The sequence below is a fragment of the Amphiura filiformis genome, chromosome 3 (genome assembly GCF_039555335.1).
Source record: "Amphiura filiformis chromosome 3, Afil_fr2py, whole genome shotgun sequence".
NCBI lineage: Eukaryota > Metazoa > Echinodermata > Ophiuroidea > Amphilepidida > Amphiuridae > Amphiura > Amphiura filiformis.
In genome coordinates, this window is record NC_092630.1 from 69,862,878 (window position 1) to 69,880,500 (window position 17,623).

The window sequence follows — 17,623 nt, forward strand, 5'->3', positions numbered from 1 at the left end:
GACTACACTTAAGGTCTAGGATAGCGACATTTTCACATTTTTTGTGGGACCTGAGAGCACATCAAGCATATCGAACTGCATTTTGATTTTGAGGAATGTCCGTCTGATATAAAATAATTTTGATTTTTTAAAATTTGCGATATCATATAATACACATTTTATGGCAAATGATTAAAATTTACATTTTTGAAATTTAACAGTCCTCAAAAGTAAATTGTATAAATATAATGATATGTACTTAAAGTGTATGTAGCTGGGATGAAAAGCTGTCCATCATATGAAAATTTTGACCTTTCATATTGAAGATATACTCAAAACGCCATCAAAATGTAGGTCTTGTTGGGGGAAAAATGTATATCTTCAATATGAAAGGTCAAAATACTTAATTGAGTGTTAGCTTTTCATCCCAGCTACATACACTTTAAGTTCAACAACCCTAAGAGTGTATGTGTAACCTTGACAGTTCATAGATCATAACTCTGTAGATATAGCAAACTATGCATTTTTTGTCTCATGTGAAGGGTAGAGACCCCGGTAGAGACCAAGTTTTCTACATGTGTAGATGTATCCCAGGGTGGGCACTGCTCAAAATGCTGGGCTGGGCCTACCTATGCTCTATGACATGTATTTTTTACAACATACTGTAAACTATGGCAACATTTATTGCAATATATAATGAAGATGTGGAGGTGATTGTTGACCAACTGATAACATCAACAGCCGTTTTTATGCAACAGTGATTGATGACTCATCCTCTATGCATCATACAACGACATCGTGGTCTGTAAAAGAACATTAAAAAAGGGAATTTTATTGATTGGTATAATGCTTTAATTTTTGTTTTCTTCAGATTATATTATGTATATATCTATTAGTCTAGGAAAATTGCCATATCGGTGTGGCGTTGTCCACAAATATATGTTTTTCTTTTTTAAAAGTAACAACCAAGGGTGTGTAGATTCAGAATCAGCCAGGAACCAAAATGGCGCCCTTGAGCAAATTGAGTTATTGAGGTCAAACACCACACAAGGGGGTATCATTTTAAAATGCTTGAATCATAATACAAAATATCACAATTTTTTCTCTGGGTCCAAAGGTGTAAAAAAGCCAATGGTCATATATTTCTAGAACGGCTGAATTAATGAGATAAATGTCAATAGGTTAAAGAGTAAAAACAAAATTGTACATGAGAAAATTTTCAAAATGCTCCACTTGCATTGAAAATGGTTTCAACTTATCTGTCTTGCCATCTTGACAAAATAAAAAAACAAAATATAGGAAGATGTAATTTTGGTTTTTAAGTTGGCACGTACGTTTTCTTTCATTGTTGGCCCACTTAAAGCCATATTGTAACATTTCTTTTAAAAATAGATCAGTATTTCTTTCCCATAAAATGTTAACTTTAACTGTCAGATATGGCCCCTTTTAATTTTGAGCCGAACAATTGAAGTAAAGCAAAGAAAATTGGTATTTACTATCAGGGCCAATGTGGATTACTCCGACGGTCGTTATATGGTACGATCCTTTGATGTGTATGTATATGACCGTCCAGCACGCCGTGTATGTACTGTGTTATAAACATTGCATACATGTCATGGTGTTCAACTAATATTTCTATCATGATGAAAATATATATAAACCATCATATAATATATAGTTAATCAAAACAGCTGAAGATAGTGCTCGATAGTCATCAACCACATCCCTATCGCCATCGGGAAAAGAATCTCCACACTTTACGTCCAACCACGACGTCTTCAAAAAGCCGCCCCCACATACGACGCTCTGAAATCAAGTGGTCACGCTGAATCCATTCAATACACCACCAAGGAGAATGATACGAGACCATCAGCAAAGAAGAAAAGACGCCGCACCAGAAAAGTCACCTGGTTTAACCCTCCGTACAACAAAGCCGTGAAATCAAATGTAGGGAGTACGTTCATCAAGCTTCTGGCCAAGCACTTCCAGCGTGGACACAAACTCAACAAAATATTTAACAGGAACACGGTGAAAATCAGCTACAGTTGTATGAAGAATACGAAATCAATCATCAAATCTCACAACTAGAAAATCACCAAAAAAGCCAACCAAGTGCCATCAACAAAAAGTTGCAACTGTAGAGTCAAAGAAACCTGTCCCTCCGTGGAAAGTGCATGACTAGTGCTTTAGTATATAAAGCCAGTGTAACTCGAATACAGAATCTAAATCTTATATAGGACTTTCAGGCGGAACCTTTAAACAGAGGTTCAACAACCACACCAAATCATTCAAACATGACAAATATGAGAAGGAAACAGAACTCTCAAAATATGTATGGCAACTTAAAAGAAAAGGAAGCAACTACTCTATCTACTGGGAAATCTTGAAAGAATCAAACACACACAGACGTGACTCAGGACAATGCAACCTATGCATTGAAGAGAAATTAGAAATACTGCGTGCAAAAGGGCCTAACACCCTCAATAATAAAACCGAACTCATCTCAAAATGCCGACACGGTCGGAAACCACCAAGCCGCGCAAAGAAAAAATAAATTGCACACTTCATTACTTGCGTAGTGGCTACGCCTACTGCGCGAGCTGTCATGCTTTTCTAGTGAAGACGCGTACGCTTTCAACGCTGTGAATTTATTTGTTTTGTTTTGGAGTTACAGTTCAGTGTTCAGCTATTTATCTGATGATCGCCGTTTTAGGCGTGAAACTCCGAGTAATAAATCATGCTGTTATAACATAATTACGTTGTTTTATGTATTTTATAAACCATCATATATAGACGGTTTAATATTCAAAATCTTGGATTTTGACTAAACTACGGCACCTAAATCTTGCTTTTTGCAGGGTATCTTTGTTTACTAAAGTACATTAGAATCGTATAAAACCCAGAATTTAAAAAAAATATCGAGCGTGTCTTCCTCAGCAAATGTTACAATATGGCTTTAAAGCAATATTATCATTTGTAAGGAGGTTCTTGGACCTTGGATGCTATACTCCCTACAGAAGTTTTTACTGGAGGATGTCCTCAATATTTTATAAAATTCTTGATTTTTACATGATCGTAATGTACTTTAATAATCTAAATTACCAGCAAAAATCAAAGCTATGAGTGCTGTATTTGTGACAAAATCTGAGCTTTTTGAGTAAAAGAATATGACCCAGCATTTTACTTGTATGAACAAAATATTTATCAAATGTGTATGGCATGTTCACCCACGGTGATGGGATGGTCACCACACATGGCACTATGCTGCAAATTCATGCATGTGAGGTTTTTTTTGAGGAAGACAAACTTACATGGGCTAGTCATGTCATATTGATACAGGCCCTAGATCTGTATGTCTGATGGTAGAGAAAATATTTTCTTTTTAATATAAACTTACTCTTGTCAGCAGCATTGGAGTTGCGACTTTTACAGGTTTTGTAAGCTTTCACTATTGTAAGAATCACAGCTGAAACATTACACAACAAAAACAGCTGTCTTAAATTTAAATATAGTATACTTCCAATCACAACTACCACAAGGGGCAACTCATTACCCTGTGTATGGCAGCAGAATGTTAAAACAACATGTTTGATGCGTAAAGCACAAATACTACTCTTCGGAGGCACCTTGTCATTTATTGTCGCAGAAGTAAGCTCTCATCAAGGATTACAGCAAAATACTTTATCATTATCCATGTCATCATCATCTTCATCATCATTTTCATCTTTGTCATCAATTATCATCAATTATCATCATGATTGTCAGCTGTTTCAATGATTATACTGTGGCAAAATGGGCATTTAAGAACTTGTCCTAAGTATAATAACTTACTTGTCACACCAGCAAGCACAGGTAAAACTATGGTGACAATTAACTCGGCCTGGTTCAGACCATATTCAGGTTCCTTATCATCTTTTGTTTGTGGTGTGGTAGTTTGCTGATCTCCTGTGCAGAATATATAGTACAAAAACAATTGTGTAACAGATATTCTGTGGGTTACTGTACACAAAATGTAGTATACCATTTAGAGTCAAATGATATGATACGCTATAATACTATCATTGTTAGAGAAAATTATGGCCACCTGCTGCCATGGTTGACATTATGCATCCTTGCCGTTACAGATGGAAAAGGCGCTGGAAAGAAATAGTTGGTTTCTTTCATTTTACAGCATTTATTTTGATATTATTAGTTTTATTATTTTTGTGAAGAATAAATATAAAAATAACCAAATAATATGTCAGAAATCTTACGATATTGCTTGAAATTAGCTAACTGCTGCTGATATGGGTGTTGATGAAGTAGCTACGAGGGGGTATCAAAAAGTTTTAGAAATCGCCCAGAAGTGAAAGAGCTATATCAATGAAATTTTGTCAGTGCAATCACTGGTCCTTATGTACACTATGGTGCAATAATGGTTTCATAAGTATGTTTACTTTTTTTACAGGTGGCGGTAGATGCCAATAACCTGCTGCCCCAGTTACTGTGCATAAACTGCAAGATTGAGAAAATTGAGGCAAGCAGCGTTACTAAGATCCAGTTTTTGAACAGTTGCAGTGCCTAGAAAATTGGTGATGAAATGAAAGTTATCATCGGTGGTGATTTTGATATGTCACTGTTGCTTTTTGGAAAAGTAATTTTTATTTCATCACATATTTTCTGGGCACTGTAACCCTTAAAATGGAACTTAATCATGCTACATGCCTCAATGTTCTTCATTTTGCTGATTATGCGGTATGCGGTTACATATAGGCAGGTACTGACATCTAGCACCTGTAAAAATATTAAGCATACTTATGAGACCATTTTTGCGCCATAGTGTACATAAGGACCAGTGATTGCACTGACAAAATTTCATTGATATAGCTTTTTCACTTCTGGGTGATTTCTAAAACTTTTTGATACCCCCTCGTATCTGCTGCTAATATGGGTGTTGATGAAGTAGCTATCTGCTGCTGATATGGGTATTGATGAAGTAGCTATCTGCTGCTGATATGGGTATTGATGAAGTATGGTAGCTATCTATTGCTGATATGGGTATTGATGAAGTAGCTATCTGCTGCTGATATGGGTGTTGATGAAGTAGCTATCTGCTGCTGATATGGGTGTTGATGAAGTAGCTATCTGCTGCTAATATGGGTGTTGATGAAGTAGCTATCTATTGCTGATATGGGTTTTGATGAAGTAATTATCCACTGCTGATATGGGTGTTGATGAAGTAGCTATCTGCTGCTGATATGGGTGTTGATGAAGTAGCTATCTGCTGTTGATATGGGTATTGATGAAGTAACTATCTACTGCTGATATGGGTATTGATGAAGTAGCTATCTACTGCTGATATAGGTGTTGATGATGTAGCTATCTATTGCTGATATTGTTATTGAAGTAGCTATCTGCTGCTGATATATGTGTTGATGAAGTGCTGATATTGTTATTGAAGTAGCTATCTACTGCTGATATGGGTGTTGATGAAGTAGCTACCTGCTGCTGATATGGATGTTGATACACCAGCTATCTGCTGCTGATATGGGTATTGATGAAGTAACTATCTGCTGCTGATATGGGTATTGATGAAGTAACTATCTACTGCTGATATTGGTATTGCTGATGTGGGTGTTGATGAAGTAACTATCTACTGCTGATATGGGTGTTGATGAAGTAACTATCTACTGCTGATATTTGTATTGATGAAGTAGACATCTACTTCTGATATGGGTGTTGATGAAGTAGCTATCTGCTGCTGATATGGGTATTGATGAAGTAACTATCTACTGCTGATATTAGTCTTGATGAAGTAGCTATCTACTGCTGATATGGGTATTGTTGAAGTAGTTTTATACTCTAGATATGGGTATTGATGAAGTAACTATCTACTGCTGTTATTGATATCGATGAAGTAGACATCTACTACTGATATGGGTATTGATGAAGTAACTATCTACTGCTGATATAAAATTAGTCTTGATGAAGTAGCTATCTGCTGCTGATATGGATTGTAGCTATCTAATGCTGATATAGGTGTTGATGAAGTAACTCTCTACTGCTGATATTGTTATTGAAGTAGCTATCTACTGCTGATATGGGTGTTGATGAAGTAGCTACCTGCTGCTGATATGGATGTTGATACACCAGCTATCTGCTGCTGATATGGGTATTGATGAAGTAACTATCTGCTGCTGATATGGGTATTGATGAAGTAACTATCTACTGCTGATATTGGTATTGCTGATGTGGGTGTTGATTAAGTAACTATCTACTGCTGATATGGGTGTTGATGAAGTAACTATCTACTGCTGATATTGGTATTGATGAAGTAGACATCTACTTCTGATATGGGTGTTGATGAAGTAGCTATCTGCTGCTGATATGGGTATTGATGAAGTAACTATCTACTGCTGATATTAGTCTTGATGAAGTAGCTATCTACTGCTGATATGGGTATTGTTGAAGTAGTTTTATACTCTAGATATGGGTATTGATGAAGTAACTATCTACTGCTGTTATTGATATCGATGAAGTAGACATCTACTACTGATATGGGTATTGATGAAGTAACTATCTACTGCTGATATAAAATTAGTCTTGATGAAGTAGCTATCTGCTGCTGATATGGATTGTAGCTATCTAATGCTGATATGGATTTTAATGAAGTAGCTATCTAATGCTGATATAGGTGTTGATGAAGTAGCTATCATCTACTTATATGAGTGCTGATGAAGTAGCTATCTACTGACTATATTATAGCTGATTAAGTAGGTATTTACTGATGTTATTGTTATGAGATGTAACATCTACTACCGATGTAAGTGTTGATGAAATAAGTACATGTGTCCTGTTAACTGTCCCTTGCACCTATTCTTATTTGAGGACGGTCCCTAGCTAAGCGTTACTGTTGGGGATTACAAAAACAATAATTCCACTTTTATTTTTGTAAATCTATGTTTTCATTTCTGCTTACTCATCTGTGAAATAGGTTCACACATGAAAGAAGTATTGTTTATTCTAGCACATGACACAAATAAGGACATAATTTCAACCAAATATGTGATTTCATTCGAATGCTCCTCCTATAGCAAATCAGAATAATAGTTGAAACTTGTATTTTACACTTTTTTAAATCCCAAAATTAGTACTGTTTGTATCATTGGTGGGCACACAGGGCTTTCAAAGGGAAGGCACATCTATACATGTATATAATGCTATATGCGGCAAATACTATGTTTTTTATGTGGCACAAATTGGGAAGTCAGGTCCCATCCATTCCAAGAGGTTATCTGATCATTACTTCATAATAGTACAAAAGCCAATAATTCCACTATTGTTTATGTAAATCTAACATTTTCCTTTCTGCTCACTCATCAGTGAAATAGGTTTGAAACATGCAAGAAGTCTTTTATATTTCAAGAATAGTACATGGATTTGCAAACAGGCTTTCCCAGGTAGGCTAATAGCAATTAGCTAAGGTCTGACTTGTAATGATATAATTATTAATTGCCCCTGGTCCCTATCTCTCCACTCATTTGTCCTGCATATTATCTATGTTATGCCTACCTTTATCATTACATAGTTGTCCTGTCCATTGTTCCTTACACTGGCAAGTAAATTGTGTTATGTTTGCAACACACTCTCCTCCATTTAGGCAAGGGTTGGGATCACACAGAGCTATCAAATTAATTAAAATAAAGAGTTAGTAGGCATACAGATTAACTCAATACCTAACTAAAGATATTCACAGGTAATATTGATACGGACTTCATATTAAATGACACCTCATAAACAACGGTAACAATTAGTAAAAAAATAATAAACAAAATCAAGGAATTAATCATTCAACATTAAACTATATATTGATAAAGAGGCAGAATCTAAGACGCTAAAAATGACCCTTATCACAAAATGATTGAAATAATCTGAACATGTTGTGCAATTCATATTTTCTGCTGATATGGGTATTGATGAAGTAGCTATCCACTGCTGATATGGGTGTTGATGAAGTAGCTATCTACTGCTGATATGGGTGTTGATGAAGTAGCTATCTACTGCTGATATGGGTGTTGATGAAGTAGCTATCTACTGCTGATATGAGTATTGATGAAGTCGATATCTACTGCTGATATGGGTGTTGATGAAGTAGCTATCTACTGTTGATATGGGTGTTGATGAAGTAACTATCTGCTGCTGATATGAGTGTTGATGGAGTACCTATCTACTGCTGATATGGGTGTTGATGAAGTTTGTTTGTTTTCGTTTGTTTTATTTCTTCTTTAACCTGGGACACTCAATCAGTTGAAAAACACAATTAATCATCTGTTCTTCCTTGAGGCCCACGGATCAATACAACATTTACATAACATAGTTATTAAGGTTTTAAAAATACTACATACATTCAAATACACGATAATATAATTTAGATCAATACAATGCTTACAAAATAAATCAAATTACAATGTAACTTTACAACATGTTTAAAATACTATTAATACTACATACATAAATAAGAAAAATAAATAAATGTAGATATTTATATAGCGCTTTATGCCGTAAACAGCCTCAAAGCGCTTTACATTTATTCCGCCGTCATTAGAATATGTCGGAACAACGTTTGCAGCCTACAAGTGGCGCAGGGTCCATCAGTACAACAACTGTGACTACCTCTAACAGCTTCCCATTGCACCTGGGTGGGGTGAGGCAAGCGAGCAACACGGTGGTGGGACGGGGAATCAAACCCATGCACGTCGAGCAAGCTCTCGGATTATGAGTCCAAGGCCGTAACCACTGAGCCACCGTGCCCTCATACATAGGCAAAGCATATAGAATAAAGGATCAAATAATATAGGGGACTCAATAAGCATTAAAACTATTTAAAAGATAAAACACTACAAAAATCAACATATGAACCAGCATAGCTATAAAACATTAATATTATTCAAAACTATCGATTGCACCAAATACAAACTAAATCATTCATTTAATGTCAAATACAAATAATTCAATATGGAAACTGATTGCACAAAATAGTAGTAAGGCCTAGCATGATAGTACCTATCTACTGCTGATATGAGTGTTGATGAAGTGTGTTGATGAAGTAACTAGTTACTGCTGATATGACTGTTCATGGAGTAGCTATCTACTGCTGATATGAGTGTTGATGAAGCAGGGACAGACTTAGGTTTCAGTTTTCTACTGGCCCTCCGGGCCAGTGAAATGGCAAATCTAGTGGCCCTGCAATAAATTTACTGGCCCAGCTTTTTCAACATGTTCTACTGCAAAAAAACCAAAAACTTTTTGTCGGTGCTTTTGGGGAAAAATTTATATAAATTTTTAATCATTTGTCATACAATGCATGTGTATCAATCATATCGCAAATATCAAAAAAATCAAAATTATTTGATATTCCTCGTTTTCAAAATGCAATTCGATATATCTGATGTGCTCTCACAAAAAATATGTGGAAACATCACTATCCGAGCCCTTAAAGTCAAGCAAACCTTAACATTTTAATTTGTTTTGTACTGAATGTAGAGAGTGTAGTCACTAACACAAGTTCAGTCAGTAGTCCTGCCTTTTTTAGTTCCAAAAGTTTCAAACTAGGCGGTATTTGCAGTATCGCTATCATCATCAGATATAATTATGTAGCGCATGGAAGAGCTAAGTAGTACATAGGCCTACTACCATCATAGAAGGGGCCGTATATTTCCAACTTGCTAGCAACGCACGAATAAGAATATATTAAAATATTATACAAAAAAAATCATTGAATAAAGATATAAATTTCAAGTGACAGGCAGAGCAGAAAACTGTGTAAATATGACCATCAATGTGATATCTTGTCTCGTAAGTGTTACATCAGGCTCAAAAATCTAGTGGCCGCCGGAATAGCATTGTTGGAAGTTTACTGGCCCGACGCAAAATCCACTGGCCCCGGGCCACCGGGCCACTGCTTAAATCCGTCCCTGTGATGAAGTAACTATCTCTTGATGATATGAGTGTTGATGAAGTACCTATCTCCTGATGATATGAGTGTTGATGAAGTAACTATCTACTGCTAATATGGGTATTGATGAAGTAACTATATACTGCTGATATGGGTATTGGTGAAGTAGCAATCTGCTGCTGATATGGGTATTGATGAAGTAACTAGTTACTGCTGATGTGAGTGTTGATGGAGTAGCTATATACTGCTGGTTTGAGTGTTGATAAAATAACTATCTAGTGTTGGTATGGGTGTTGATGAAGTAACTATCTACTGCTGATATGGGTGTTTATGAAGTAGCTATCTACTGCTGATATGAGTGTTAATGCAATAGCTACCATCTACTGATATGAATGTTGAAGAAGTAACTATCCACTGCTGATATGAGTATTGATGAAGTAACTATCAACTGCTGATATGAGTGTTGATGAAGTAACTATCTACTGCTGATATGTGTATTGATGAGGTAGCAATCTGCTGCTGATATGGGTATTAATGAAGTAGCTATCTATTGCTGATATGGTGTTGATGAAGTAATTATCTACTGCTGATATGGGTGTTGATGAAGTAGCTATCTGCTGCTGATATGGGTATTGATGAAGTAGCAATTTGCTGCTGATATGGGTATTGATGAAGTAGTTATCTGCTGCTGATATGTGTATTGATAAGGTAGCCATATCCTGCTGATATACGTGGAGATGTATTAAACTGGTAAACTGTTTTTTCTTTTTTATTGATTATATTCCTCTTATAGTGAGCTACCATTCCCTATTGTGTTTATACATTCATGTGCAGGATCTTCAAAATTGATACCAGTTGAGAGAATCAAGCCCGCACCTGGACTGAGCAAGTTACATTTTCAAGCAAAACGTGATGATAACTTTTTTAAATGATTTTTTCTCATACCTTTAGTTTATGTCATCGATAAATATCCCATGAAAATGTATATTTTTTCTAGAACTATAGGCCTACATTTTCACTATAACCTACTCTGCATTGATTTTACAATAAATATAAATAAGGCATATGTTGCCAGACAACCTGACTCTATAATTTAAAAAATAAATAAATAAATAGGCCTAAATAAATAAAAAACCACCTACAGGAAACCAAGTCTTATAATCAATTAAAGTTTTACCTTCTTCAGTAAGTGTGATTTGGGCAAGTGGTGTAGTAAGAAGATCTCCAGGCCCTGCATTATCTGTAGGAAAGAAGAAGTACAAGCAATGATCATGGAAGTTTCAAACAACTGGTTGGTTACTTGTTAAAAAGATCTCTCCTTGTTATACAATGTGCAACAATTTTGTTATTTGATTGCTATTTTAGTGTCCTCATCAGTATATACATGGTCATCTTTTTCTACTCATCAGATTATCGTACTCATTCCCCTTGTCCTATCACTATGTCCCCTTACATCAACCTATTCCAGACATGTTTCTATTATGATTTTAGGGGGTCCAATAATGATATTATTATTGATGATCTATCTATTAATGATAGGACATCTACTTGTTGTGTTCTTTATTGGTACAAGATTGAAATAGGTTGGTGCAGTTTTCTACACTCTACGTCTTATAATCAAGCGAGGTTTTACCTTCTTCAGTAAGTGTAATTTGTGGAGGTGGTGTAGTAAGAAGATCTCCAGGCCCTGCGTTATCTGTAGGAAAGAAGAAGTACAAGCAATGATCATGGAAGTTTCAAACAACTGGTTGGTTACTTGTTAAAAAGATTTCTTTTTTTTAATACTATGTGCGACAATTTATACTTACATATTCCAGACATGTGTCCCATCCATTGTCCATTACACATCCCCATTTCAGACATGTACCCCATCCATTGTCCATTACATGAACCTATTCCAGACATGTGTCCCATTCATTGTCCATTACATGAACCTATTCCAGACATGTGTCCCATCCATTGTCCCTTATGCCAATCTATTCCAGACATGTCTCCCACCCATTGTCCCTTACACCAACCTATTCCAGACATGTGTCCCATTCATTGTCCTTTACACCAATCTATTCCAGACATGTGTCCCATCCATTGTCCCTTACACCAATCTATTCCAGACATGTGTCCCATCCATTGTCCCTTACACCAACCTATTCCAGACATGTGTCATATCCATTGTCCCTTACACCAACCTATTCCAGACATGTGTCCCATCCATTGTCCCTTACGCCAATCTATTCCAGACATGTCTCCCACCCATTGTCACTTACACCAACCTATTCCAGACATGTGTCATATACATTGTCCCTTACACCAATCTATTCCAGACATGTGTCCCATCCATTGTCCCTTACACCAACCTATTCCAGACATGTGTCCCATTCATTGTCCCTTACACCAACCTATTCCAGACATGTCTCCCATCCATTGTCCCTTACACCAACCTATTCCAGACATGTGTCATATCCATTGTCCCTTACACCAATCTATTCCAGACATGTGTCCCATCCATTGTCCCTTACACCAACCTATTCCAGACATGTGTCCCATTCATTGTCCCTTACACCAACCTATTCCAGACATGTCTCCCATCCATTGTCCCTTACACCAATCTATTCCAGATATGTCCCCTCCATATTGTCCCTTACACCAACCTATACCAAAACTGTGTCCTGGCCCATTCCATGTCAACTCCAGGGATGTGCACCGCAGCACCTCTTCAATTTTTTCTTTTTCTGTGTGGTGGTAGATATTGATGAGAAAGTAAAATCCTGAAAATTTGAGCTTCATACTCCATTTCGTTTTCCCGTGGCATCAATTTGAAATTTAGGGGTCAGCATAAAAATGTGTGCAACGCTTAAAGACGATGTTTGGAGGTCCATAAATGTATAAAGGGAACCCTTTAAAACTTTGAAAAGTATGTATCCTGGGGTACTTTTTGGTGTAGAATTCAAATCTGCTATCAGAAAACTTGTAACTCCTTTACTTTAAAAGATATAGGGCCCTCAAAATGCAACTTCGTCCAACCAGGACCAACTTTGGGGGGGGTCAGAACTCCAAAAGTAAAAATAACTTTAGCGTCAATTTTTTTGCCAGTCAGAGCCCTTTGGTAGGACATTACTCTTATCCAATATTGAGCATATTAGAATACATTTAGCTGAGATATTACCCATGGAAAACCACTTTTTTTTTTTTTTTACCCCCCTGAAAACCAATGTCAGACAATTTGCCCCACCATCAACTTCAGGTATGTTGAAGATATGTTCTTGGACAACATTTCTGAGAGATATTGGCTTGTGGTCTTGATGGCTTCAACACATCAGTTAGGTTTGCCTACTCCATAGAGTTGTACACATTTTTGATCTTGCATGTATAATGATTTAATGTACAACTCTATGGAGAAGGCAAACCTAACTAATGTGTTGAAGCCTTCCAAACATCGTCTTTAGTGTTATGACACATTTTTACGCTGACCCCTAAATTTCAAATTGATGCCACGGGAAAACGAAATGGAGTATGAAGCTCAAATTTTCAGGATTTTACTTTCTCATCAATATCTCCCACCACACAGAAAAAGACAAAAATTGAAGAGGTGCTGCGGTGCACATCCCTGGAGTTGACATGGAATGGGCCTCCTATATATTGTCTCTTACATCAACCTATTCCAGACACTTGCCCTATCCATTAGCTCTTTATACACCTACCTATTTTATACATGATCTCGTAAACTGTCCTATTCTATATTCATTGTCCCATGCACCTTCCTATTTGCCATACAAGTAGTGATGTAACAGGATTAATTACCGCAGCGACCAGTTTACACTGTTTTGAATGTATTTGCCCTGCACTGTAAGCAGGCTGCACTCATCACCTATGTATGTGTGCAATCATGGATTGAATACAATACCGCTCTTTTCAAACACACATACAGGTGTGAGTGAAATATACATGGACTCAGCATTATCTAAAATATCTATCGACTTATGATCCAGGTCTTTATCTCTATTCTTTGATAATATGGTACAATGCATAGGAACAACTTAACGTCTAGTGTAGAGCAATACCAGGCGGCTGACACTGAAAAATTTGCATGGAAAAATGACCCGTCTCCTCCGCAGCCAATTTGGTTCCGCTCCATCGAAATCAAGCTGGTCACGGAGGAGACTACCCTCCTTTGTGTTTGTTCATTTGTGTATGGAGAGCCCTTTTTGGAGTCCGGAATGACTTAGGCTACGCTCTCAGCTAGAGTCCGACGCTGCATTGCACTAGAAATACCTTTTCTGTGAAATCGCTATACAGCCAACCGAGAACACGTACGATTCGCTTTTGAAAATATAACATTAAAATGAGTATAACGAGTGTGGACCTCGTGGAGTGGAAAATCTTAATTCTTTCATTAAAAGGAAATGAAAATTTAAAAAAACGGATCTACTTGTGCACCAATAAAATTGGCACAGCAATTTGTCTCAAATATGAATGAATTTTAAGAAACATACGGGTATGATGAACATTGACCTGACGCCATGATAGTAGGATCTATTAGTCATTTTATATACAATGTATATACCGTATTGTCATAATACCAATATTTGTCATTATATATAATGAGTAATATCTAGCAACGTAAATGTGCAGTTCATATGCACAAACGAATACTGATCTTTATGATATTCAGGTTTTTGTACATCACATATAACATGTCACATAGGAGGTCATACGTGTTGACCTTCATCTATTGTATTTGTTCATCTGTGTATGGAGAGGATTAGCGCCATTAAACGCCATTAAAACTCCATCAGTATTAGGGCGTAGTTCAGTGAACTCACCGGATTGCTATTCCAAGTACTTTGATAATACAGATAATATGTATTAATGGGTCGAGGCGATTGCATTGAAAAACCTAATAAATTATTCATAACAGTTACGTAATCAATCGATAGTGCGGACACTTTTCATTTGCAAACCACCAAAATTGTGATCTTTAAGCGTTGAAAAAGAAACCACGTGAATAGAGTGCCCTCTCAAGAATATCAACTCTCTGGCAATACATTCAAAAATAGTGTTTGCTATGAAAATTACTCCTGTTACATCCCTATGTTTGTCCTGCCCAATTAGGCCTACCTTTATCTTCACATAATTGTCCTGTCCATTGTCCCCTACACTGGCAAGTAAACTGCATTTGGTTTGCAACACACTCTCCTCCATGTCGGCATGGGTTTGGATCACATGGAGCTTTCAAATCAATACAAATCTAAAGAGTTAGAACTACAAATCTTTATTCCCATAACTAAAAACTCAATTTTCCCAAGTAATTGTGTTTAATAATGACTTCATATTAAATGACACCAAATAAACAACAGTAAACAAAAGAGTAATAAACAAAACCAATAATCAATCATCAACATGAAGTTTTAATTTGATACAGCTAAAAAATACTCCAAATGCAAAATCTTGGTTTGTAGGCCTGGTTTTTTTTGTCACCTAAGTCAATGTAAAAAATAAAATAATTAACTTTGAGGGTCATTCAAAAAGTTCTACCTCCCCCTCATATCTCAGCTTCTGCATATAGTACATGTAACCCTTTCATATTATCCATGATTGTAACCTAGGGTTGTATCCAGCTTGTGTGAAAAAAATTGATACCATTTCCCATTTGCTGTATGTAGGCAAAGTAAACATGAAGTCAGGATTTGTGTCACAGAAATGGAGAAAATCTGTACATATATCTACAAAGATGACATAAGTTGACCAAATTGAAGTTACCATAAAATACTTTGCTCACATCAGTTAGCTTAAATTTAAGCTGACAAATATTGAAAATTATGTAAATGACAAAAAGGCTGGTTCACTCCAATAAACACTGTTGCTTTTTAGCAAAGAAAAGATAAGAGCAGTTAATGTTTTTCTTTAAAATGTCCCAAAAGACATTTAAATAGAAATTGTGTGTATTAGAAAAGGGCTAATTTGAAGCATTTTAAAACTGGTATGGAAATGTCACTCGGTATTTGAACACCAAGGAAACTCATTTGTAAATAGTAAGTGACAAAAAGTGGTTGGGCAGTGGAGGTGCCATGGGGGGGGCAAATGGCCCTCAGTCAGAACTCTTGCCCCCCCCAGTAAAACCCAATATTACAAAAAATTTCCACTTTTGCAGTAATTTTGTGCAAAATTTGTTGATTTTGCCCCCAATTTCACTTTGCACACCAATGCCCCCGAAAAAAAATTCCGCCACTGTGGTTGGGTGTCTTTATTTTTAACTTTCAGCTCTGAGACAGAACTTAAAATAGTAATTTCATATAGACGGTCCTCAAGCAGATTGAAAGACCACCAAACGTAACAGTAAGGCTACAGTAAAACTGGATACTGGTATAATTTTCAAAAGTTAAAATGCATTTTTATTACTGGTCATCTTGCATCAATTATGACACAGCCCCTTACTTACATGGTTGAATAGTTGTTAATCCTTCGACAAGCCAAATGCATGATGAAACTACAGCAAACCAGTATATCAAATATCTGGCTGATATCCAAATGGTAAAAGTCTTGTAAATAATTAACATGGCTAAGGTGCCAAACAGTTGATGGAGTCCCATGGTATATTCAGTCCTTTGTTTGTCACTAAATATGCATAATTAATCTGCAAAGTTATATGACAATTCAAATAGATTATAAAGGTAATAAACTATACATTCGGCCTAAAAAAGGAGAAGTTTGTATTGCTAGTAAAGCTCCAAATTTTATTTGGTGAAAATTAACACTGTCTAATCTATCTTTATTTAAGTAGAGCACTTTCTGAAGATAACTTGGTTTATATTTAAATATTTTGCTACATACAATATTAAAATGCAAGTTCACCACAAAATACAAAGGTACACAATGATTTATCAGGTTTGTCAGGCTCCTTTGTTTAATATATCAAAGTTGTTCAGCACAAATTACAAATAGACAAATATTTTGTGAATCCTATACCAAATATATGAAAATTAAAAACAATACAAAAACAAAAACACAACACTATATTTTCAGAATTTAGAGTCAGTCAAAAGGGGCAATACAATATTTTTAGGCCTTAGATGCTAGATGTAGACAGAGCACTTGGAATACTTTGAATAAATAAATTCACATAATATAGCAAGTTGAATTTGTATCGGTATTTTCCTGCACATGCTTTAAAGTTTATTAAGTATGGAAATCTAGCCCAGAATCACTGTGCAAATTTATATCATTATAAAAAGACCTACCTTCACACAGGTTTCTGATTGTAGGTATCACATACAAAACAAATCCTCACACCAAGCCTGGGATGCTGAGTTCATCACAATGAACTAGAATTCTGAATAAGCAACTTGATAATCCATGAAAATATTTCACAAGAACTGCTTAAATATGAAATAAGAGATGATACAATCAACAGGTACACGTTTTGTTTAATGTGTCATGCTTTACTATATTGGGAAACATAACTCTTAACTGCAATCGAGGCTGATTTATGATAAATATCAATCAGGACATACTAGTAATCTATTATTTCTATCATAGAACCTCTCCCAATTAGAACATTCTAATTGTGTGCAGGTGACGGAATATCATCAATGCACATGATATCATATCCCGAGTGACACATAATAGAAATATGTTTTACACCAGATAAATGAGGATGAAGTTTTGAAGTGAGAATATATAAGGGAATAAAAATTCCTTTAAAAGGAATAGGGC

General features: G+C 36.0%; 1 protein-coding gene and 1 long non-coding RNA gene across 2 annotated transcripts; both read right to left on the minus strand.

Annotated features, from left to right (window-relative positions):
• Window positions 1-323: 323 nt before the first annotated feature.
• Window positions 324-7,639, minus strand: LOC140147766 (uncharacterized). The gene is made up of 4 exons (XR_011858404.1): window positions 7,531-7,639; window positions 3,811-3,924; window positions 3,377-3,445; window positions 324-782 (listed from the first exon to the last, which is right to left on the minus strand). It is a non-coding gene; the product is annotated as an uncharacterized lncRNA (long non-coding RNA).
• A 3,299-nt stretch (window positions 7,640-10,938) lies between these two features.
• On the minus strand, window positions 10,939-16,569 carry LOC140147470 (uncharacterized). The gene is made up of 5 exons (XM_072169246.1): window positions 16,350-16,569; window positions 15,029-15,139; window positions 11,547-11,609; window positions 11,091-11,153; window positions 10,939-10,943 (listed from the first exon to the last, which is right to left on the minus strand). Exons 1-5 carry the CDS (start codon window positions 16,498-16,500, stop codon window positions 10,939-10,941), a joined length of 393 nt encoding a protein of 130 aa, XP_072025347.1. The 5' UTR covers window positions 16,501-16,569.
• Between the last annotated feature and the right edge of the window lie 1,054 nt (window positions 16,570-17,623).

Bases quoted from the DNA above. Each gene is read 5' to 3' on its own strand.
- LOC140147470 (XM_072169246.1), bottom strand. From the start codon at position 16,500: ATGGGACTCCATCAACTGTTTGGCACCTTAGCCATGTTAATTATTTAC. The intron at 15,140-16,349 runs GTAAGTAAGGGG...TTGATTTGAAAG, and splicing joins ATTAACAACTATTCAACCAT to CTCCATGTGATCCAAACCCA. The intron at 11,610-15,028 runs GTAGGCCTAATT...TCTTTCCTACAG, and splicing joins ACAATTATGTGAAGATAAAG to ATAACGCAGGGCCTGGAGAT.